A 17397-nucleotide genomic window follows, 5' to 3' on the forward strand; every position below is an offset into this window, starting at 1 on the left:
ATCTGATAAGATTGGGTAAAAGACCATGCCAGAAAGGGAACCAGGACAAGCTCCAGAGGGAGGCGATGGGTTCGTGCCATCAGGTTGGAAGCTACCCTGATGAAATATAAGGTCTTGCTCCTCCAGTCTGAGTGTGGCCTCATTGCGGTAGGAGAGGAGGCCATGGACTGACACGTTGGAATGGGATTGGGAAGTAGAATTGAAATGGCTGGCTACCGGACAATCCTGCTCATTCTGATGGATAGAGTGTAGGTACTTAGTGAAGTGATCTCCAGATATGTGTCAGGTCTCACCAATAACTCAAGAGGCCACGATGGGAGCACCGGATACAGTGGATCACTACAGCAGATTCACAGGTGAAGTGTCGCCTCACCTGGAAGGACTGTTTGGGGCCCTGAATGGTCGTGAGGAAGGTGGTATAGGACTAGGTGTGGCACTTGTGCCTTTGCAAGGATACGTTCCAGGAGGGAGATCGATGGGGAGGGACAAGTGGACAAGGGAGTCATGTAGGAAAGCGGAAAGTGCAGGGGAGGGGAAAGGTGTGCTGGTGGTGGGACTCCATTGGAGATGGCGGAAGTTACAGAGAATTGTGTGCCGCATGCGGAGACTGATGGGGTGGTAGGTGAGGACAAGATCCCTTTCACTGGTGTGGCATTTGGAGAATGGGGTACGTTTGCAGATGTACGTGAAATGGAAGAGATGCGGGTGAGGGCAGTCTTGGTGGTGGAGGAAAGAAAGACTCTTTCTTTGAAGAAGGAGGACATCTCATTAGTTCTGGAATGAAAAGCCTCTTCCTGAGAACAGATGCAGCGGAGACAGAGGACGACAAGTGACAGGGTGGGAAGAGGCATAGGCCAGGTAGCTGTGAGAGTCAGGAGTGTATAAAAGATAGCAATAAATAGACAGTCTCCAGAGATAGAGACAGAGAGATCGAGAAAGGGGAGGGAGATGTCTGAAATGGACCAGGTAGATTTGAGAGCAGGGTGGGAGTTGATGAAGTCGACGGGCTGAACATTGATGCAGGAGGCAGCATCAATGCAGTTGTCGATGTAGTGTAGGAAGAGTTCGGGAGTGATACTAGTGTAGGCTCGGAACATGGACGGTTCTACCCACCTTGTTCAACATTTCTTCACTGAGGCAGTGAGATTGTCACTCCTCAACTTCCTTTCCTCCAGGGAAAACAGTCCCTGTCTATCTATCATTTCCTTGTAACTCAAGCCTTCCAGTCCCAGGAACACCCTCGCGAGTCTTCCCTGTATCATCTGCAGTTTTATGACATCCTCTTGTAGTTGGGCGACCAGAACCTAACACAATACTTCGTGCAGTCTCCTGATGTCTTGTGCAACTGTAACATAACGTCCCAACCCCTTTTCTTATTGCTCTGACCAGAATAACAAACGTTCTTTTCACCGCTCTGTCCACCTGTGTCACTACTTTTAGGGAAGCTTTATCTATCTCTCTTTCTTTGATTCTGTCTAGTATTAAATACATATCTGGCCAGAAATATCAGCACTCTTTTTCTGCATAGGGAGAGGCTCTTGGCCCATCAAATCTGTGCTGACAATTTTAGTCAAGGCATTCAGTTAAAGAGTAAGAGCGTTGCGTTACAGCCTTATAAAACAGTAGTTAGGTCACATTTGGGGCATTGCATTTAGTTACGGTCGCCCATAAACAGCAAGGATGTAAAGGTTTTGGAGAGGGTGCAGAAGAGGTTCATCAGGATGCTGCCTGGTTAGGAGGGCATGAGATATAAGGAGAGGTTGGACAAACTTGTGTTGTTCCCTCTGGAGCAGAAGAGGCTGAGGGGAGATCCGAAAGAGGTTTATAAGATAATGAGAGGCATAGATTAGAGAGATGGTATCTAATACTAGAGGATGTGTGTTTAAGTTGGCGGGGGGGGGGGGAGTTCAAAGGAGATGTGCGGGGCAAGTTTTCTTACACTGAGAGTGGTGGATACCTGTAATATGCTGCCTGAGGTGATGGTGGAGGCAGATATGATAGGGGTGTTTAAGAGACTCTTAGCTAAGCACATGAATGTGCAGGGAATGGAGGGATATCGACATTGTGTAGACAGAAGGGATTAGTTCTGTTAGTTTGGCAGAACATTGCGGGCTGAAGGGCTGTAATGTTTTGTGTTTTATGTACAGTTATCACGTGGAGTGATTTTGTGTGCTTTTAACTCTTGCCATGGTAGTTCATAGTTAGCCCGATACTATTACAGCTCAGGGTGTCGGAGTTCAGAGTTCAATTACGGCATCCTCTATAAGGAGTTTCTACGTTCTCCCTGTGTATGTGTGGGATTCCTCCACGCACTCCAGTTTTCTCCTACAGCCCAAAAATGAATACTGGTTAGTAGGTTAATTAGTCAATAACCTACTAACCAGCAAATTATCCAATGTTTAGACTAGGTTTGATGTTTGACTTGTAGGGCTGGAAGGACCTGTTCCTCGCTTTATCGCTAAGTAAATAAATAAATCTTATTATTGTCTTATGCACACCTGTAACATCTCGTCGAGGAGTACAGAGTATAATATGGGCAAACACGATTAGCGTGTTTGCAGCAAATATGGTTATAATTGTTGTTGCAGGTTTGTCTGGATAGTGTGTTTTGATATGGGATTCACAAAGCTGAGATCAAGGAGATAACTAGAATCAATTCTTCTTGGGTTCGATGTGGAAATTACAGCTCGTGTCACCTGCAGCCAAGCATGAAAGGGAAATGGCCTAGCATGGCAATTCAAACACTCAGCAGTGCCGGGGTCAAGGTCGCAGTCAAATTTATTATCAGGAGCACAAGTACACGTGTGCACTGGTGCAAAGTAAAACTTGCTTGCAACAGCATCACATATGCAGGGCATCAGATGGACAACATTCGCAGGGAAAACATGAATTTGTACAAAAACACAACCTTACAAAAAAAAGAACACAAAACGAAAATAAGAGTCTAATTATAGTACAAAATGCTACTCCTGTTGCTGTACTGAGGCAGTGATTAGGGTTGTTCTGTTTGGTTCAAGAAGCAAATGTTTGATGGTAAATAGCTGTTCCTGGACCTGGCGGTGCATGGGCTTCAAACTCATGCACCTGCGAAGAAAGGAGGACTCAGCTCAATATATCAGGGGTACATCCCACTGCACCATCAGTTGTTTCCACAGGAGATATTGCATTAAAAAGGCAACGAAATGTATCAGCTATCACAGAGTGAAGCAAATTCAATGGGCTGAATGGCCTACTTCTGCTGCTATGTTTTATTAATATCCATCATTAAGTATCCTCACCATCTGGTCTAGGCCATGCCATCTACTTACAGGTCCCACTGGCAGGAGGTACAGAAGCCTGAAGTCCCACACCACCAGGTTCAGGAACAGCTCCTTCCCTTCAACCAACTATTTTGTTCTTGAACCATCCGGCACACCCCTAATCACTACCTAAGTATAATAACACTGGAACCACAAAGGGCTTCGCTGTTTTGTCCTGTTTCTGCTCTTTCTTACAACAATTATGCATAATTTATGTTTGATTTCGTTTTTTTCTTCTTGTGAATGTTGTGTCTCTGATGCTCTGTGTCTGTGATGCTGCTACAAGTACGTTTACTATTGCATCTGTGCACACATGGGCTTGTTCATCTGACAATCAACTCCAATTCAACTTTAAAAGTTCAAAGAAATTTTTTCATCAAAGTGCATTTGCTTTACCATATATTGTATAACCCCGAGATTCAATAAATCTAATAACCATAACAGAATCAATGAAGGATCGCACCCAACAGAGCGGACAATCAATATGCAAAATATAACAAACTGCGCATATACAAAAGGAAAAAAACAAAAATATTAACAATAAATAAATAAGCAATAAATATCGATTATATGCTGTGAAGAGTCCTTGAAAGTGAGTCCATAGGTTGTGGGAACAGTTCCGTGATGCTTTAAAATGGCAAAGTTCATCCTTCCAACCTATACACAATACGCAGGTGGTGAAGATGTCGGAGGATGAACAGGTCGATGTAGGATCGGGGCACGGAGTTGAAAAGGTGTGTAACGGAGAGCTCGGGATAACCGCTGCACTCAGAGCGTAGGCGCCCAACAAACCTCGCAAAGGAAGACACGATAATAATTTGCAACGACTTACCCAAAGAACACACTGTTAAAGCTACCTCCGATAGGAAAACTGTGATGGAGATGGAAACGCGCATTAGACATGCTGGAATTGTTTCTAAGTAGGCAGTGTCATGGAGTTGTATAGAACGATAACAAACCCCTCAGACTATCGAGTCCACGGCATCCATCAGACTCACATTGACGTCAATGCCATTTCATTACCCCTGAATCCCACCGACCCGTAGGATGGTGTCGGCTGTTCACAGTAGCAGATTAAACCTGTTCGTCTATTTTAGGTAGGTGGGCGGAAACAGCAGCTCCCGAGTCGAACACTCGAAATCTCTCCCTCTTCTTCTCCCTCCCCTCTTTCTCTCCCACTCCCTCCCCCCTGCCCCCCCCCGCCCTCGCCCTCCCCCTCCCTCTTCCACTTTCCCTCCTTCTCCTTCTTCCCCCTCTTTCCCTGTCATACGTACACACACACACACACACACACACACACACACACACACACACACACACACACACACACACACACACACACACACTGGTGAAGGTTGAGATCCAACCCGCGTCTCTAGATCTTGGAGCTAATAGAAAAGATATTCGCGTTCACTTCATGTTTAGTAACAGTGGCCTGCACAATAATATCATATTTGGCAAATCTTCTTGTTCCAAATACTCACCGTAACATATTAGCAACAGTCTTCCTGACTGGATTCCCATGGTGAAGCTAAACAAGGAAATAGATCATAGATATATTAACTATCACTAAAACTCCACAACAATGCATAAATCTTCTACAGAAATCAATAGAGTCAGGTCTTTACTAAAGGAGGAAATAGTAACATTGTTTAAATGTCACAAGTGAAGCCCAATGAGATATTCCATGGCATGAGCTTTTGTCATGACATTGAGTGGGGTTGGTTTGACTCTGATACAGGGTTGTTTGGGAATTAGTTTGGGGATTGACACAGGGCTCGGGGACTGATACTGCCCACTTCACTCTATCAGTAGGGCTGAAAGGCCTCTTTCCGTACAATGTGATACACCCTGCCCTGTCCCTTGAAGATCTGCAATGTTTCAGTATGGTCACTGCCTGTTCTTCTAAACTCCAAAACAAGTAGATTGAATTTCATTTGCCCCTGGAGCTAGGACTACCCTTTTAATCAAGAAATTAGTTCCGCAATGCTTTACTAGACTGCAGTCAACATCATATTATTGTTAAATAAGAGTAATAGTACTATGCCCCAGATGGGACCTTACTAAATGCTACACAGCTATAACATTGCCATGGTGATTTCATGAGAAAAAGGAGGAATAGTAGAAGAGAACAATTCATAAGGAGATTGTTAGCCCGATATTAAACTGGTTTAAAACTGAGATCCAATTACAACAATGGTATTTTGGGATTACTTGATACAATCCGATGCTAAGATACAGATGCTTGTATATAATTATACCTAAATTATATTACTTGGTAGAACACAGAACAGTACAGAACAGAAACATACCCTTCAGCCCAATGTCTGTGCTGATCATGAGGGAGAATTGAATTAAATCTCTTCTGCCTACATGTGATCCATTTCCTTCTGTTCCCTACACATTCCTGTGTCTGTCTAACAGCCTCTTAAATGCCTCTGATTTATTTGAATTGGTAAATTGGTTTATTATTTGGTAAATTTCTTCCACCATCATCTCTGCCAAAGCATTCCAGGCACCCACCACCTTCTGTGTAAAAAACATGCCCATACATTTCCTTTGAATTTCCCCCCATCACCTTGGATGCATGCTCTCTGGTATTAAACATTCTGACCTCGGGAAAAAGGATACGACTGACTACTCTATCTCTACTTCTCATTATCTTACACAGCTTTGAAGCTTTGGATACTACCTCATTTTTTTAATATACAGTATTTCGGTTTTTGCACATTTTTTAATAATCTATTCAATATTCATAATTGATTTACTTGTTTATTTATTATTGTTTTATTTTATTCATTTTTTCTCTCTCTCTGCTATATTATGTATTGCATTGAAGTGCTGCTAAGTTAACAAATTTCACGTCAGATGCCGGTGATAATGAACCTGATTCTGATTCTGAAGCTCTATCACATCCCCCCTCAGCCTCTGCTACTCAAGGATGACAACCCTGTTTGTCCAACCTCTCTTAACTGCTCAGGCCCTTTAAACCAGGCATCATACTGGTGAACCTCTGCCAGACCTTCTCCAAACTCTCCATATCCTTCCAGTAATAGGGTGACCAGAACTGCAGACAATATAATGTATGAAGTGTTGGCCTTCATCAGTTAGGGGATTGAATTCATCATCCATGAAGTAATATTGCAGCTTTATTATGCTGTTAGACAACACTTGGAGTATTGTGTTCACTTTTGGTTGCCACATTATAGGAAGGATTTGAATGCTTTAGAGAGGTTGCAGAGGAGATTTACCAGGATGCTGTCTGAATTTGAGACATTGCCTAATGAGGAATGATTGAGTGATCTAGGGCTTTTCTCTCTGGAGTGAAGGAGGATGGGGGATGATGTGATAAGATGATAAGAGGCATGGAGAGAGTGGACAGCCAGCACTCTCTTTGTAAAAAAAAAACTTGTCCCATGCATCTCATTTGAACTTACCTCCTTCCCCTCACCTTAAATCCAAAGCAGAAATGGCTACTACTAAATGATGTTAGTTTAAGGTGACTGGAAGAAAGTACAGGGGAAATGTCAGAGGTGTCTTTTCTTTTACACTGAGAGTGGTGAATCATGGAACACATTTCCGGGCCTGATGGTAAAGGCAGATACATTGGGGACATTTAAGAAACTCTTAGATAGACAAGAAAGAAAGAAAAATGGAGGGTTATGTGGGAAAGGTTAGACTGATCTAATGGTTGGCACAACATTCTGGGCCAAATGGCCTGTACTCTGCCATACTGTTCTCTGTTCTAATACTCCATGGGTAGCCCAAACAGAGATTTATACAGCTGCAAGGTGACTTCCTGAGTCTTGTACCCAACGCTCCAACCCAGCAAACCCTTTTTGCTGTTGGACTCTGGCCATATTATTTGCCAAGGGAAATCTCACATGCAATTGTGGTTGTTGGGTACATCGCTCCCTCTGCCAACCCAACGTTGGCGTGTAACATCAAATACACCGTCATAGCCAGATTACAAACCCAGCACCAGGTGCCAACTCTCCAGCGTTCCGTACAACCACACCATGACCTCCCAACATTCACAGTCATTGCCCTGGCTGTTGGAGGCTGGCATGCTATTTTCTCTATTTACGTTTATAATGGAATAAAGTCCCAGCTTTCTCAACCTTTCTCGATAACCCAGCCAACCTATAAACTCTAATATTGCCTCAAACATAACTTCTTTTTCTCTATCAACTTCCACTGTCGTCGTTGTGTTTATTTTTCATGCATTTTATGATAATTTATGTTAATTTATAGACAATAAAACCAAAGGATAAAGGAACAAAATGAGACCATTTGGCCCATGCAATTTTCCTCACAGCCCCAATCACCTACCTTCTCCCCATATCCTTTTATACCCAAACAAATCAAGAATCGCTCAAATTCTGCCTTAAGTATGCATAAAGTCTTTGCCTCCACAGCTGCCTGTGGCAGAGAATACCACAGATTCCTACTAGCTGGCTAAAGAAATTCCTCCTCCTCTCCATTCTAAAAGAATATCTAAAAGCCTGGTCTTAGAGTCTCCTACCATAGGAAATACCCTTCACATCCATTCTATCAAGGCCTTTCATCATTTGAAAGATTTCAATGAGGTCACCCATCATTCTTCTGAATTCTAATGAACACAGGCCCAGAGCCATCAAATGCGCATGATACAACAAGCTTTTTAGTCGTGGCCCATCAGGATTTATCTTTGTTATGTTTGTCATATACTGCTGCTGCAAACTGCTAACGTTCATGGTGTTTACTCACCGGCTAGGTGCACCGACAATCATAGACTTCAACTTGAAACTCTAGACAAACCTTCCTTGGAGCCTCATGAGCTGAGGGGAGAAATGATATTAGTTGATAAGTTCATAGTTGAGAGGCATAGACCGTCAGAAACTCATCTTTCCCAAGGCTGGAAATGTCAAGCTGATAGGCTGGACATAGTTTTAAAGTGAGAAGGTAAACTTAAAAATGTGTGTGTGGGGGTACTTTTTTCTTAACACAGAATGTGTTCAGTACATGTAATGGGCTGCCAGGGGTGGTGGTGGAGGCAGACATGAGAGGGGTGTTTAACACGCCTTTAGACAGACACGTGAATGTGTGGGGAATGTGAGGGATACGGATCAAATACAGGCATTAAAAAATGGCTTCATTTAGTACTGTGTCCAGCACAGACATTGTGGGCTGAAAAGCCACTTCTTGTGCTACGTTTATTTACTTTGAGATGTTCGAAGTTCTAGCTACCTTGTTTAAATCACAGACATCTCAAACTACTCTTCCGCAATATACTCACTTCTGGCGTTTTCCAAGAATCTATTGCCACTCTCACCGTGCCCACTGGAGATGGTGGAGTCAGCTGACTCGATCCTCACACCACCACGGTCCGTGTGGGAAAGGGATTCCAATGGAGCTGATAGAGTTTGGGGATAGTCTGCACGTGGTGGTGGTGTAGTACCACTACAAAGGCGAGCTGTGGGACCTGTAGTAACTGATCAATACAGTAGAATGGAGATCAATAGATGGCTTATCATCAGTGACCTTCCCCAGCAACAACACATTCAATGGTCAAAGTTCAAGGTACATTTTAATCCAAATACATATGTGTCACCATATTAACTGTGAAATTCGTTTTCTTTTGGGCATACTCAACAAAGCTGCTGAATAGTAACTATAACAGGATCAATAAAAGATGGCCCAACGAGGATGTTCAGTTAAATTGTAGAAGACAACGAACTGTGCAAATGCAAAAAGAAAAAAATAACATAAATAAACAAGCAATGAATACTGGGAGCATTCCAGAACAGTACCCAGCTTGGGTGGGGGCTCCTGCCTCCTGCTCCTGCTGAGTTTGTGGACAGGTTGCCATCTCAGGCCGCTGGTAGACCCCCAGATAGAGGGGGCACATAGTGCACCATAAACCAAAATTCCCATCGAAGCTAGCTCTACTTGGCCACATTCGACCTATATCCTTTTAAATCTTTCCCATCCTTGTACCTATCAAAGTGCCTTTTAAATGTTGTTATTGTAGCTGCCTCAACCAGCTTTTTCAATAAACGTACCACCCTTTGTAAAACCGTTGCCCATCAGGTTTATATTCAATCTTAAGCATCACATCAAAATGCTGGAGGAACTCAGCAGGTAAGACAGCATCTATGGGAAAGAGCAAACTATAGGTGTTTTGGACTGATACCTTCATCAGGGCTGGAATGGAAGAAGAGAAGTCAGAGTAAGAAGCTGGGGTTGGGAGTGGAGGAAGAAATGCAAGTTGCAGGTGATAGGTGAAACTGGGGGGGCAGTGGGTGAAGTAAAGAGGTGAGAAGTTGATTGGTGAACGAGACAAAAGGCTAGAGAAGTGGAAATCTGATAGGAGAGGACGGAATATCATGTAAGAGAGGGAACGTGAAGAGGCACCAGAAGGAGGTGATGGTCAGGTATGGGGATAAAGAGAAACAGGAAAATAGGAATGGAGAATGGAGAAGGAGGGGGTGGGGGGGATAATTACCAGAAGTTCAAGAAATGGATGTTACCCAGATGGAATACAAGTTGTTTCTCATTCAACCTGAGTGTGACCTCATCGCAGCAGTCATCTCAGTAGTTCTGGATTAAAAAGCCTCACTCTGAGAGCAGTTCCGTCGGAAACGGAGGAACTGAGTGAAGGAACTGGCATTTGTACATGTGACAGGGTGGGAAAGGGTATAGTCCAGGTAGCTGTGAGAGCCAGTGAGCTTATAAAAGATATCAGTAGATCAGCTGTCTCCTGAGATGGAGTTAGAGAGACCAAGAAAAAGGAGAGAGGTGATGAAATGGACCAAGTAAATCTGAGGGCAAGGTGGATGTTGGGCTCAAAGTTCATGAAGTTGATAAGCTCAGTGTGGCTGCAGGACACAGCATCAATGCAGTTATCAGTGTAGTGCAGGAAGAGTTGGGGAGTGATTCTGGTGTAGGCTTGGAATTTGGACTTTTCCACGTATCTGGGGAAAAGACCTGCAATGCTGGGGCCCATCTGAGTGCCCATGCCTACACCTTAGAAGGAAGTAAGGTGAGCCAAAGGAGAAATTATGGCGGCTGAGGACTAGTTCCACCAGGAGGAGGAGAGTGGTGGTGGAGGGGATCTGGTTTTGGTCTATTGTCCATATACAAGCCGGGAACATTTAGGACCTCCTGATGGGTGATAGAGGTGTATAGGTTCTGGACATATGTTGTGAAAAAGAGATGATCAGGGCCAGGGAACCTAAAGTAATTGTAAAGACCAAGAGTGTGTGAAGTGTCTCGCATATAGGTAGGAAGGGACTGATCCAGGGTTAATAAAACAGAATCGAAGTATCAGGTATGCAGACACAAGTTCGGAGCAGGAGTAGGCAGAAACAATGGGTTTACTGAAACAAATAGGTTTTGGCATCTTGGGTAGGAGGTAGAACTGGGAGGTGTAAGTTGAGGAAGCTATGCAGTTGGTGGCAGTGGATGAGAGATCCCCAGAGTCAGTAAGGTCAGTGATGGTACAGCAGACAATGGCCAGGTGCTCCTTACTGGGTCCTACAAATCTTCCCCTTCTCATCTTGAACTGTGCCCTTCGGTTTTTGATTCCCCAACACTGGGGAAAGGACTGTGTGCATTCACCCTATGTCAGCCCTGCATAATTTTCTACATCTCTATCCAATCACCTCTCAATGTCTAATGCTCTAAAGGATGAAGTCCTGGCCTTTCAACACTTTCCCTATAACTTGGATCCTATTGTCCTGGCAATTTGCTTGAGAAACTGTTTTGCATTCTTTCTAGTTTAATAACATAGGTACTTCCCCCAAGCAGTAAGACTGATCAACAACCCCAACCCACCACCACTACTTTATTGCTTACTGTCTGAGTGACCCTATGTACAGACACACCTGTGCCGAGCATTATATACCTATGTAGATAAACTATCTTATGTATTCATATTTATCCTTCTTTCATTATTGTGTTTGTTATCTGATTGTGTTATTTTTGTGCTGCAGATCCAGAGCAACATTCTTTCATTCTCCTTTACGTATCGGTACTGGAAATGACAGTAATCAATCTTGAGTCCCGGAATTTAACATGACACTATGGGAGATACACCCTTGTGTGTTGACATTTTAAACTATGTAAGATTATTCTAACCCTTGCGTTCCTGGTGACTCATGCTTCTTATTCCACGGAGCTAGCAGACAGATTACTTTCTCAGGTCTCAGTTGTTCTCCAAGATAGAGGATGCACATGGTGATCCTGATGACCAAGGTTCCCATATAAGCTATCTCTATTTGGCCACATTTGGCCAATACCCTTCTAAACCTCTCCTATCAATGTACCTGTCAAGGTGCGTGTTAAACGTTGTTATTGTACCTGCCTCAACCACGTCCTTACATGTCATACCACACTTTGTAAAAATGTTGCTTATCAGGTTCCTGTTACATATTTCCACTCTCATCTTAAACCAATTCATTCTGATTCTTGATTCTACCACTCTGGGGAAAGGACTTTGTGCATTCACCTTTATAATTCCCTAAATCTCTAGAAGATCACTTCTCAGTGTCCTGTGATCTGAGGAATAAAGTCCTAGCCTATCCACATTCTCCCTTTAACTCAGCCCCTCTTGTACAGGCAATTTCCTTGAGAAACTGTTTTGCATTCTTTCTAGTTTATTAACATAGGTACTTTCCCCAAGCCATAAGAGTGATCAACAACCCCACCCCACCACCACTACTTTATTGCGTGTTGTCAGAGTCACCCTATGTACAGACACACTTGTGCCGAGCATTATGTACCTATGTAGATAAACTATCTTATGTATTCATATTTATCCTTCTTTCATTATTGTGTTTGTTGTCTGATTGTGTTATTTTTGTGCTGCAGATCTGGAGCAGCATTCTTTCATTCTCCTTTACGTATCGGTACTGGAAATGACAGTAATCAATCTTGAGTCCCGAAATTTAACATGACACTATGGGAGATACACCCTTGTGTGTTGACATTTTAATCTATGTAAGATTATTCTAACCCTTGCGTTCCTGGTGACTCATGCTTCTTATTCCACGGAGCTAGCAGACAGATTACTTTCTCAGGTCTCAGTTGTTCTCCAAGATAGAGGATGCACATGGTGATCCTGATGACCAAGGTTCCCATATAAGCTATCTCTATTTGGCCACATTTGGCCAATACCCTTCTAAACCTCTCCTATCAATGTACCTGTCAAGGTGCGTGTTAAACGTTGTTATTGTACCTGCCTCAACCACGTCCTTACATGTCATACCACACTTTGTAAAAATGTTGCTTATCAGGTTCCTGTTACATATTTCCACTCTCATCTTAAACCAATTCATTCTGATTCTTGATTCTACCACTCTGGGGAAAGGACTTTGTGCATTCACCTTTATAATTCCCTAAATCTCTAGAAGATCACCTCTCAGTGTCCTGTGATCTGAGGAATAAAGTCCTAGCCTATCCACATTCTCCCTTTAACTCAGCCCCTCTTCTACAGGCAATTTCCTTGAGAAACTGTTTTGCATTCTTTCTAGTTTATTAACATAGGTACTTTCCCCAAGCCATAAGAGTGATCAACAACCCCACCCCACCACCACTACTTTATTGCGTGTTGTCAGAGTCACCCTATGTACAGACACACTTGTGCCGAGCATTATGTACCTATGTAGATAAACTATCTTATGTATTCATATTTATCCTTCTTTCATTATTGTGTTTGTTGTCTGATTGTGTTATTTTTGTGCTGCAGATCTGGAGCAGCATTCTTTCATTCTCCTTTACGTATCGGTACTGGAAATGACAGTAATCAATCTTGAGTCCCGGAATTTAACATGACACTATGGGAGATACACCCTTGTGTGTTGACATTTTAATCTATGTAAGATTATTCTAACCCTTGCGTTCCTGGTGACTCATGCTTCTTATTCCACGGAGCTAGCAGACAGATTACTTTCTCAGGTCTCAGTTGTTCTCCAAGATAGAGGATGCACATGGTGATCCTGATGACCAAGGTTCCCATATAAGCTATCTCTATTTGGCCACATTTGGCCAATACCCTTCTAAACCTCTCCTATCAATGTACCTGTCAAGGTGCGTGTTAAACGTTGTTATTGTACCTGCCTCAACCACGTCCTTACATGTCATACCACACTTTGTAAAAATGTTGCTTATCAGGTTCCTGTTACATATTTCCACTCTCATCTTAAACCAATTCATTCTGATTCTTGATTCTACCACTCTGGGGAAAGGACTTTGTGCATTCACCTTTATAATTCCCTAAATCTCTAGAAGATCACCTCTCAGTGTCCTGTGATCTGAGGAATAAAGTCCTAGCCTATCCACATTCTCCCTTTAACTCAGCCCCTCTTCTACAGGCAATTTCCTTGAGAAACTGTTTTGCATTCTTTCTAGTTTATTAACATAGGTACTTTCCCCAAGCCATAAGAGTGATCAACAACCCCACCCCACCACCACTACTTTATTGCGTGTTGTCAGAGTCACCCTATGTACAGACACACTTGTGCCGAGCATTATGTACCTATGTAGATAAACTATCTTATGTATTCATATTTATCCTTCTTTCATTATTGTGTTTGTTGTCTGATTGTGTTATTTTTGTGCTGCAGATCTGGAGCAGCATTCTTTCATTCTCCTTTACGCCTGTGTACTGGAAATGACAGGAATCAATCTTGAATCCTGAAGCTGTAATGTGACATTACAGCACAGTATACATTCTTGTGTGTGGATGATTTAACCTATCTAAGATCAATCTCATACATCATTCCTGTAGCAGGGTGACAAGATCTGAAGAGCGTACTCCAGGTGTTGACTCACCAGTGTTCCATACTGTTTCCCAACATTCGCACTCATTGTCTTGTCTGACCTGCTATTTGCTCTTTATATGCCCCTTATGATTCTGTGAAATCACATCTTAATCTTCTGCACTGTAAGGAATATATTCCCAGTCTACCCAACCTTTCTCTTTAACTCAGCCAACCTGAGAAACCCTAAAACTAACTCAAACTTCATTTCTTTTTCTCCGCAAACACGAGGAATTCTGCAGATGCTGGAAATTTAAGCAACACGTATCAAAGTTGCTGGTGAATGCAGCAGGCCAGGCAGCATCTCTAGGAAGAGGTACAGTCGACGTTTCGGGCGAAGACCCTTCATCAGGACGAACTGAAAGAAGAGCTAGTAAGAGATTAGAAAGTGGGAGGGGGAGGGGGAGGGGGAGGGGGAGATCCAAAATGATAGGAGAAGACAGGAGGGGGAGGGATAGAGCCAAGAGCTGTACAGTTGATTGGCAAAAGGGATATGAGAGGATCATGGGCCAGGAGGCCCAGGGAGAAAGAAACGGGGAAGGGGGGAAAAACCTAGAGGATGGGCAAGGGGTATAGTCAGAGGGACAGAGGGAGAAAAAGGAGAGTGAGAGAAACAATGTGTGTATATAAATAAATAATGGATGGGGTACGGGAGGGAGATGGGGCATTAGCAGAAGTTTGAGAAGTCAGTGTTCATGCCATCAGGTTGGAGGCTACCCAGACGGAATATAAGGTGTTGTTCTTCCAACCTGAGTGTGGCTTCATCTTTACAGTAGAGGAGGCCATGGATAGACATTTCAGAATGGGAATGGGACGTGGAATTAAAATATGTGGCTACTGGGAGATCCTGCTTTCTCTGGTGGACAGAACGTAGGTGTTCAGTGAAACGATCTCCCAGTCTGCGTGGGGTCTCGACAATATATAGAATGCCACATCAGGAGCACCGGATGCAGTATATCACCCCAGCTGACTCACGGGTAAAGTGTCACCTCACCTAGAAGGACTGTCTGGGGCCCTGAATGATGGTAAGGGAGGAAGTGTAAGGGCATGTGTAGCACTTGTTCCGTTTACAAGGATAAGTGCCAGGAGGGAGATCAGTGGGGAGGGATGGAGGGGGGGACGAATGGACAAGGGAGTTGCGTAGGGAGCGATCCCTGTGGAAAGTAGAGAGAGGGGGGAGGGAAAGATGTGCTTAGTGGTGGGATCCCGTTGGAGGTGGTGGAAGTTACGGAGAATAATATGTTGGACCCGGAGGCTGGTGGGATGGTAGGTGAGGACCAGGGGAACTCTATTCCTAGTGGGGTGGCAAGAGGATGGAGTGAGAGCGGATGTGCGTGAAATGGGGGAGATGCGTTTGAGAGCAGAGTTGATCGTGGAGGAAGGGAAGCCCCTTTCTTTAAAAAAGGAGGACATCTCCCTCGTCCTAGAATGAAAAGCCTCATCCTGAGAGCAGATGCGGTGGAGACGGAGAAATTCTGAGAAGGGGATGGCATTTTTGCAAGAGACGGTGTGAGAAGAGGAATAGTCCAGATAGCTGTGAGGGTCGGTAGGCTTACAGTAGTCATCAGTAGATAAGCTGTCTCCAGAGATGGAGACAGAAAGATCTAGAAAGGGGAGGGAGGTGTCGGAAATGGACCAGGTAAACTTGAGGGCATGGTGAAAGTTGGAGGCAAAATTAATGAAGTCAACGAGCTCAGCATGCGTGCAAGAAGCAGCGCCAATGCAGTCGGCGATGTAGCGAAGGAGAAGTGGGGGACAGATACCAGAATAAGTTTGCAACATAGATCGTTCCACAATTATGACATGATTATGACTTCTTTCAGTTAGTCCTGACGAAGGGTGTCGGCCCCAAACGTCGACTGTACCTCTTCCTAGACATGCTGCCTGGCCTGCTGCGTTCAGCGGCAACTTTGATGTGTGTTGCTTTCTTTTTCTCCATCAACTTTTCAATCCTAGCCTGGTGGGTGCCTGTAATACGCTGCCCGGGTGGTGGTGAGGCAGATATGAGAGAGGTGTTTAAGAGGCCTTTCGGCAGGCACGCAGATATGGGGGGAATAGAAAGATGGATCATATGCAGGCACGAAAAAAAACCTTCATTTAGCATCGTGTTCGGCATAGACATTGTGGCAGAAAGGCCTTTTCCTATGCTACGAGATGGTCCAAGTTGTACCCAAATTATTTAAATCATGGACATCTCAACCTACTCTTCCGCATCAACTCTTTAATCTATTTATTTCCGTCCTTTGGCCAGAATTTATCGCCCCTCTCTTCCCGCCCACTGACGAAGTGGAGTGGGGAGGGGGTGCCAGCTGTCTTCACCCTCAAACCGTCACAGTCCGTGTAGGAAAGGGGTTCCTCCGGAGCTGTCGGGGCTGAGGGATAGCCCGTGGGTGGTGGCGTACCATTACACCCAACACGACAAATGCCATTTGGCCCATCAGTCTATGCCTTTTGTTGACCTGTATTTGAGCTACCATTGATTTCTGACGCAGGGAGACACCGTCTCAACCCGCCGCACCACCCTGCCGTTCTCGACCCTTCTATCTGTGGGAGAGGTTGAGTGATCGAGAACGGTTTTCGGAGTATCCCTGGCCAGTAAGTGAAGTTCGTTCAGTTCGGGGCGTACACTGAAACCGCAGCGTCTTCCTGGACCCTTGATTTTACCTGCCCACTCCTCCCGGTGCAATAAACCCCTTCCCTTAAAAATCCCCTGTCTCGAATTTTTTACCACTCACTCACCTGCAGCGTGTCACATCCAGGGCGCTCGAGGATCGTTTGAGAATTTCGTCCCGACCAGCCTTAAATAGAACTCCGATGCGTTGTCATCTCCCCGTGCTATTTCCTCCGGCGATGCTCACGGATTGGATCAGCAAAGTGCTGATAGTCAGTGTGCGGCACGGAAGGATTCATTTTCGTTGGGTTTTCCCCACACTCCTGGTAAATTTCCGTCATGTAACTGTGTATGCCAGTAGCTGTGACGGCTCACTGACCGATATAGTTTCGAATGAATGGGATGGAGCAAATGTAAGAAACGATTAAGGAAATAAGGACTGTCGGGATGGGAGGTGATGATGTACACAGTTAGCTTTCATCTCCTCCACCCGCACTAACTCCTGTTCTTAAATCCATCACTCTCATTACAACTTTTTAAAAAGCTAGATTACAATTTTTTGTAGGTCTGATGAAGGGTGTTGACTTAGTTTCTATCCTCCACAGACGCTGACTGACCTTTTGAGACTTTCCACCAATTTACCAATCACGAAATGTTGACAGTGATCATCTTCCAACCGACCGAA

General features: G+C 44.1%; 1 protein-coding gene across 1 annotated transcript in view; it reads right to left on the reverse strand.

The window, feature by feature from the left end:
* LOC140201707 (alpha-tectorin-like) overlaps positions 1-16869 on the reverse strand; it is a 55226-nt gene extending 38357 nt beyond the window's left edge. Inside the window, exons 1-5 of the mRNA XM_072266253.1 lie at positions 16841-16869; positions 8578-8772; positions 8049-8119; positions 4784-4830; positions 4132-4170 (exon numbers count right to left, since the gene is read on the reverse strand). Of these exons, the coding sequence (XP_072122354.1) occupies positions 4132-4170; positions 4784-4830; positions 8049-8071 (109 nt within the window). The 5' untranslated portion in view covers positions 8072-8119; positions 8578-8772; positions 16841-16869. The remainder of the gene's footprint in view (positions 1-4131; positions 4171-4783; positions 4831-8048; positions 8120-8577; positions 8773-16840) is intronic.
* Between the last annotated feature and the right edge of the window lie 528 nt (positions 16870-17397).

This window comes from Mobula birostris, chromosome 8 (assembly GCF_030028105.1).
Source record: "Mobula birostris isolate sMobBir1 chromosome 8, sMobBir1.hap1, whole genome shotgun sequence".
NCBI lineage: Eukaryota > Metazoa > Chordata > Chondrichthyes > Myliobatiformes > Myliobatidae > Mobula > Mobula birostris.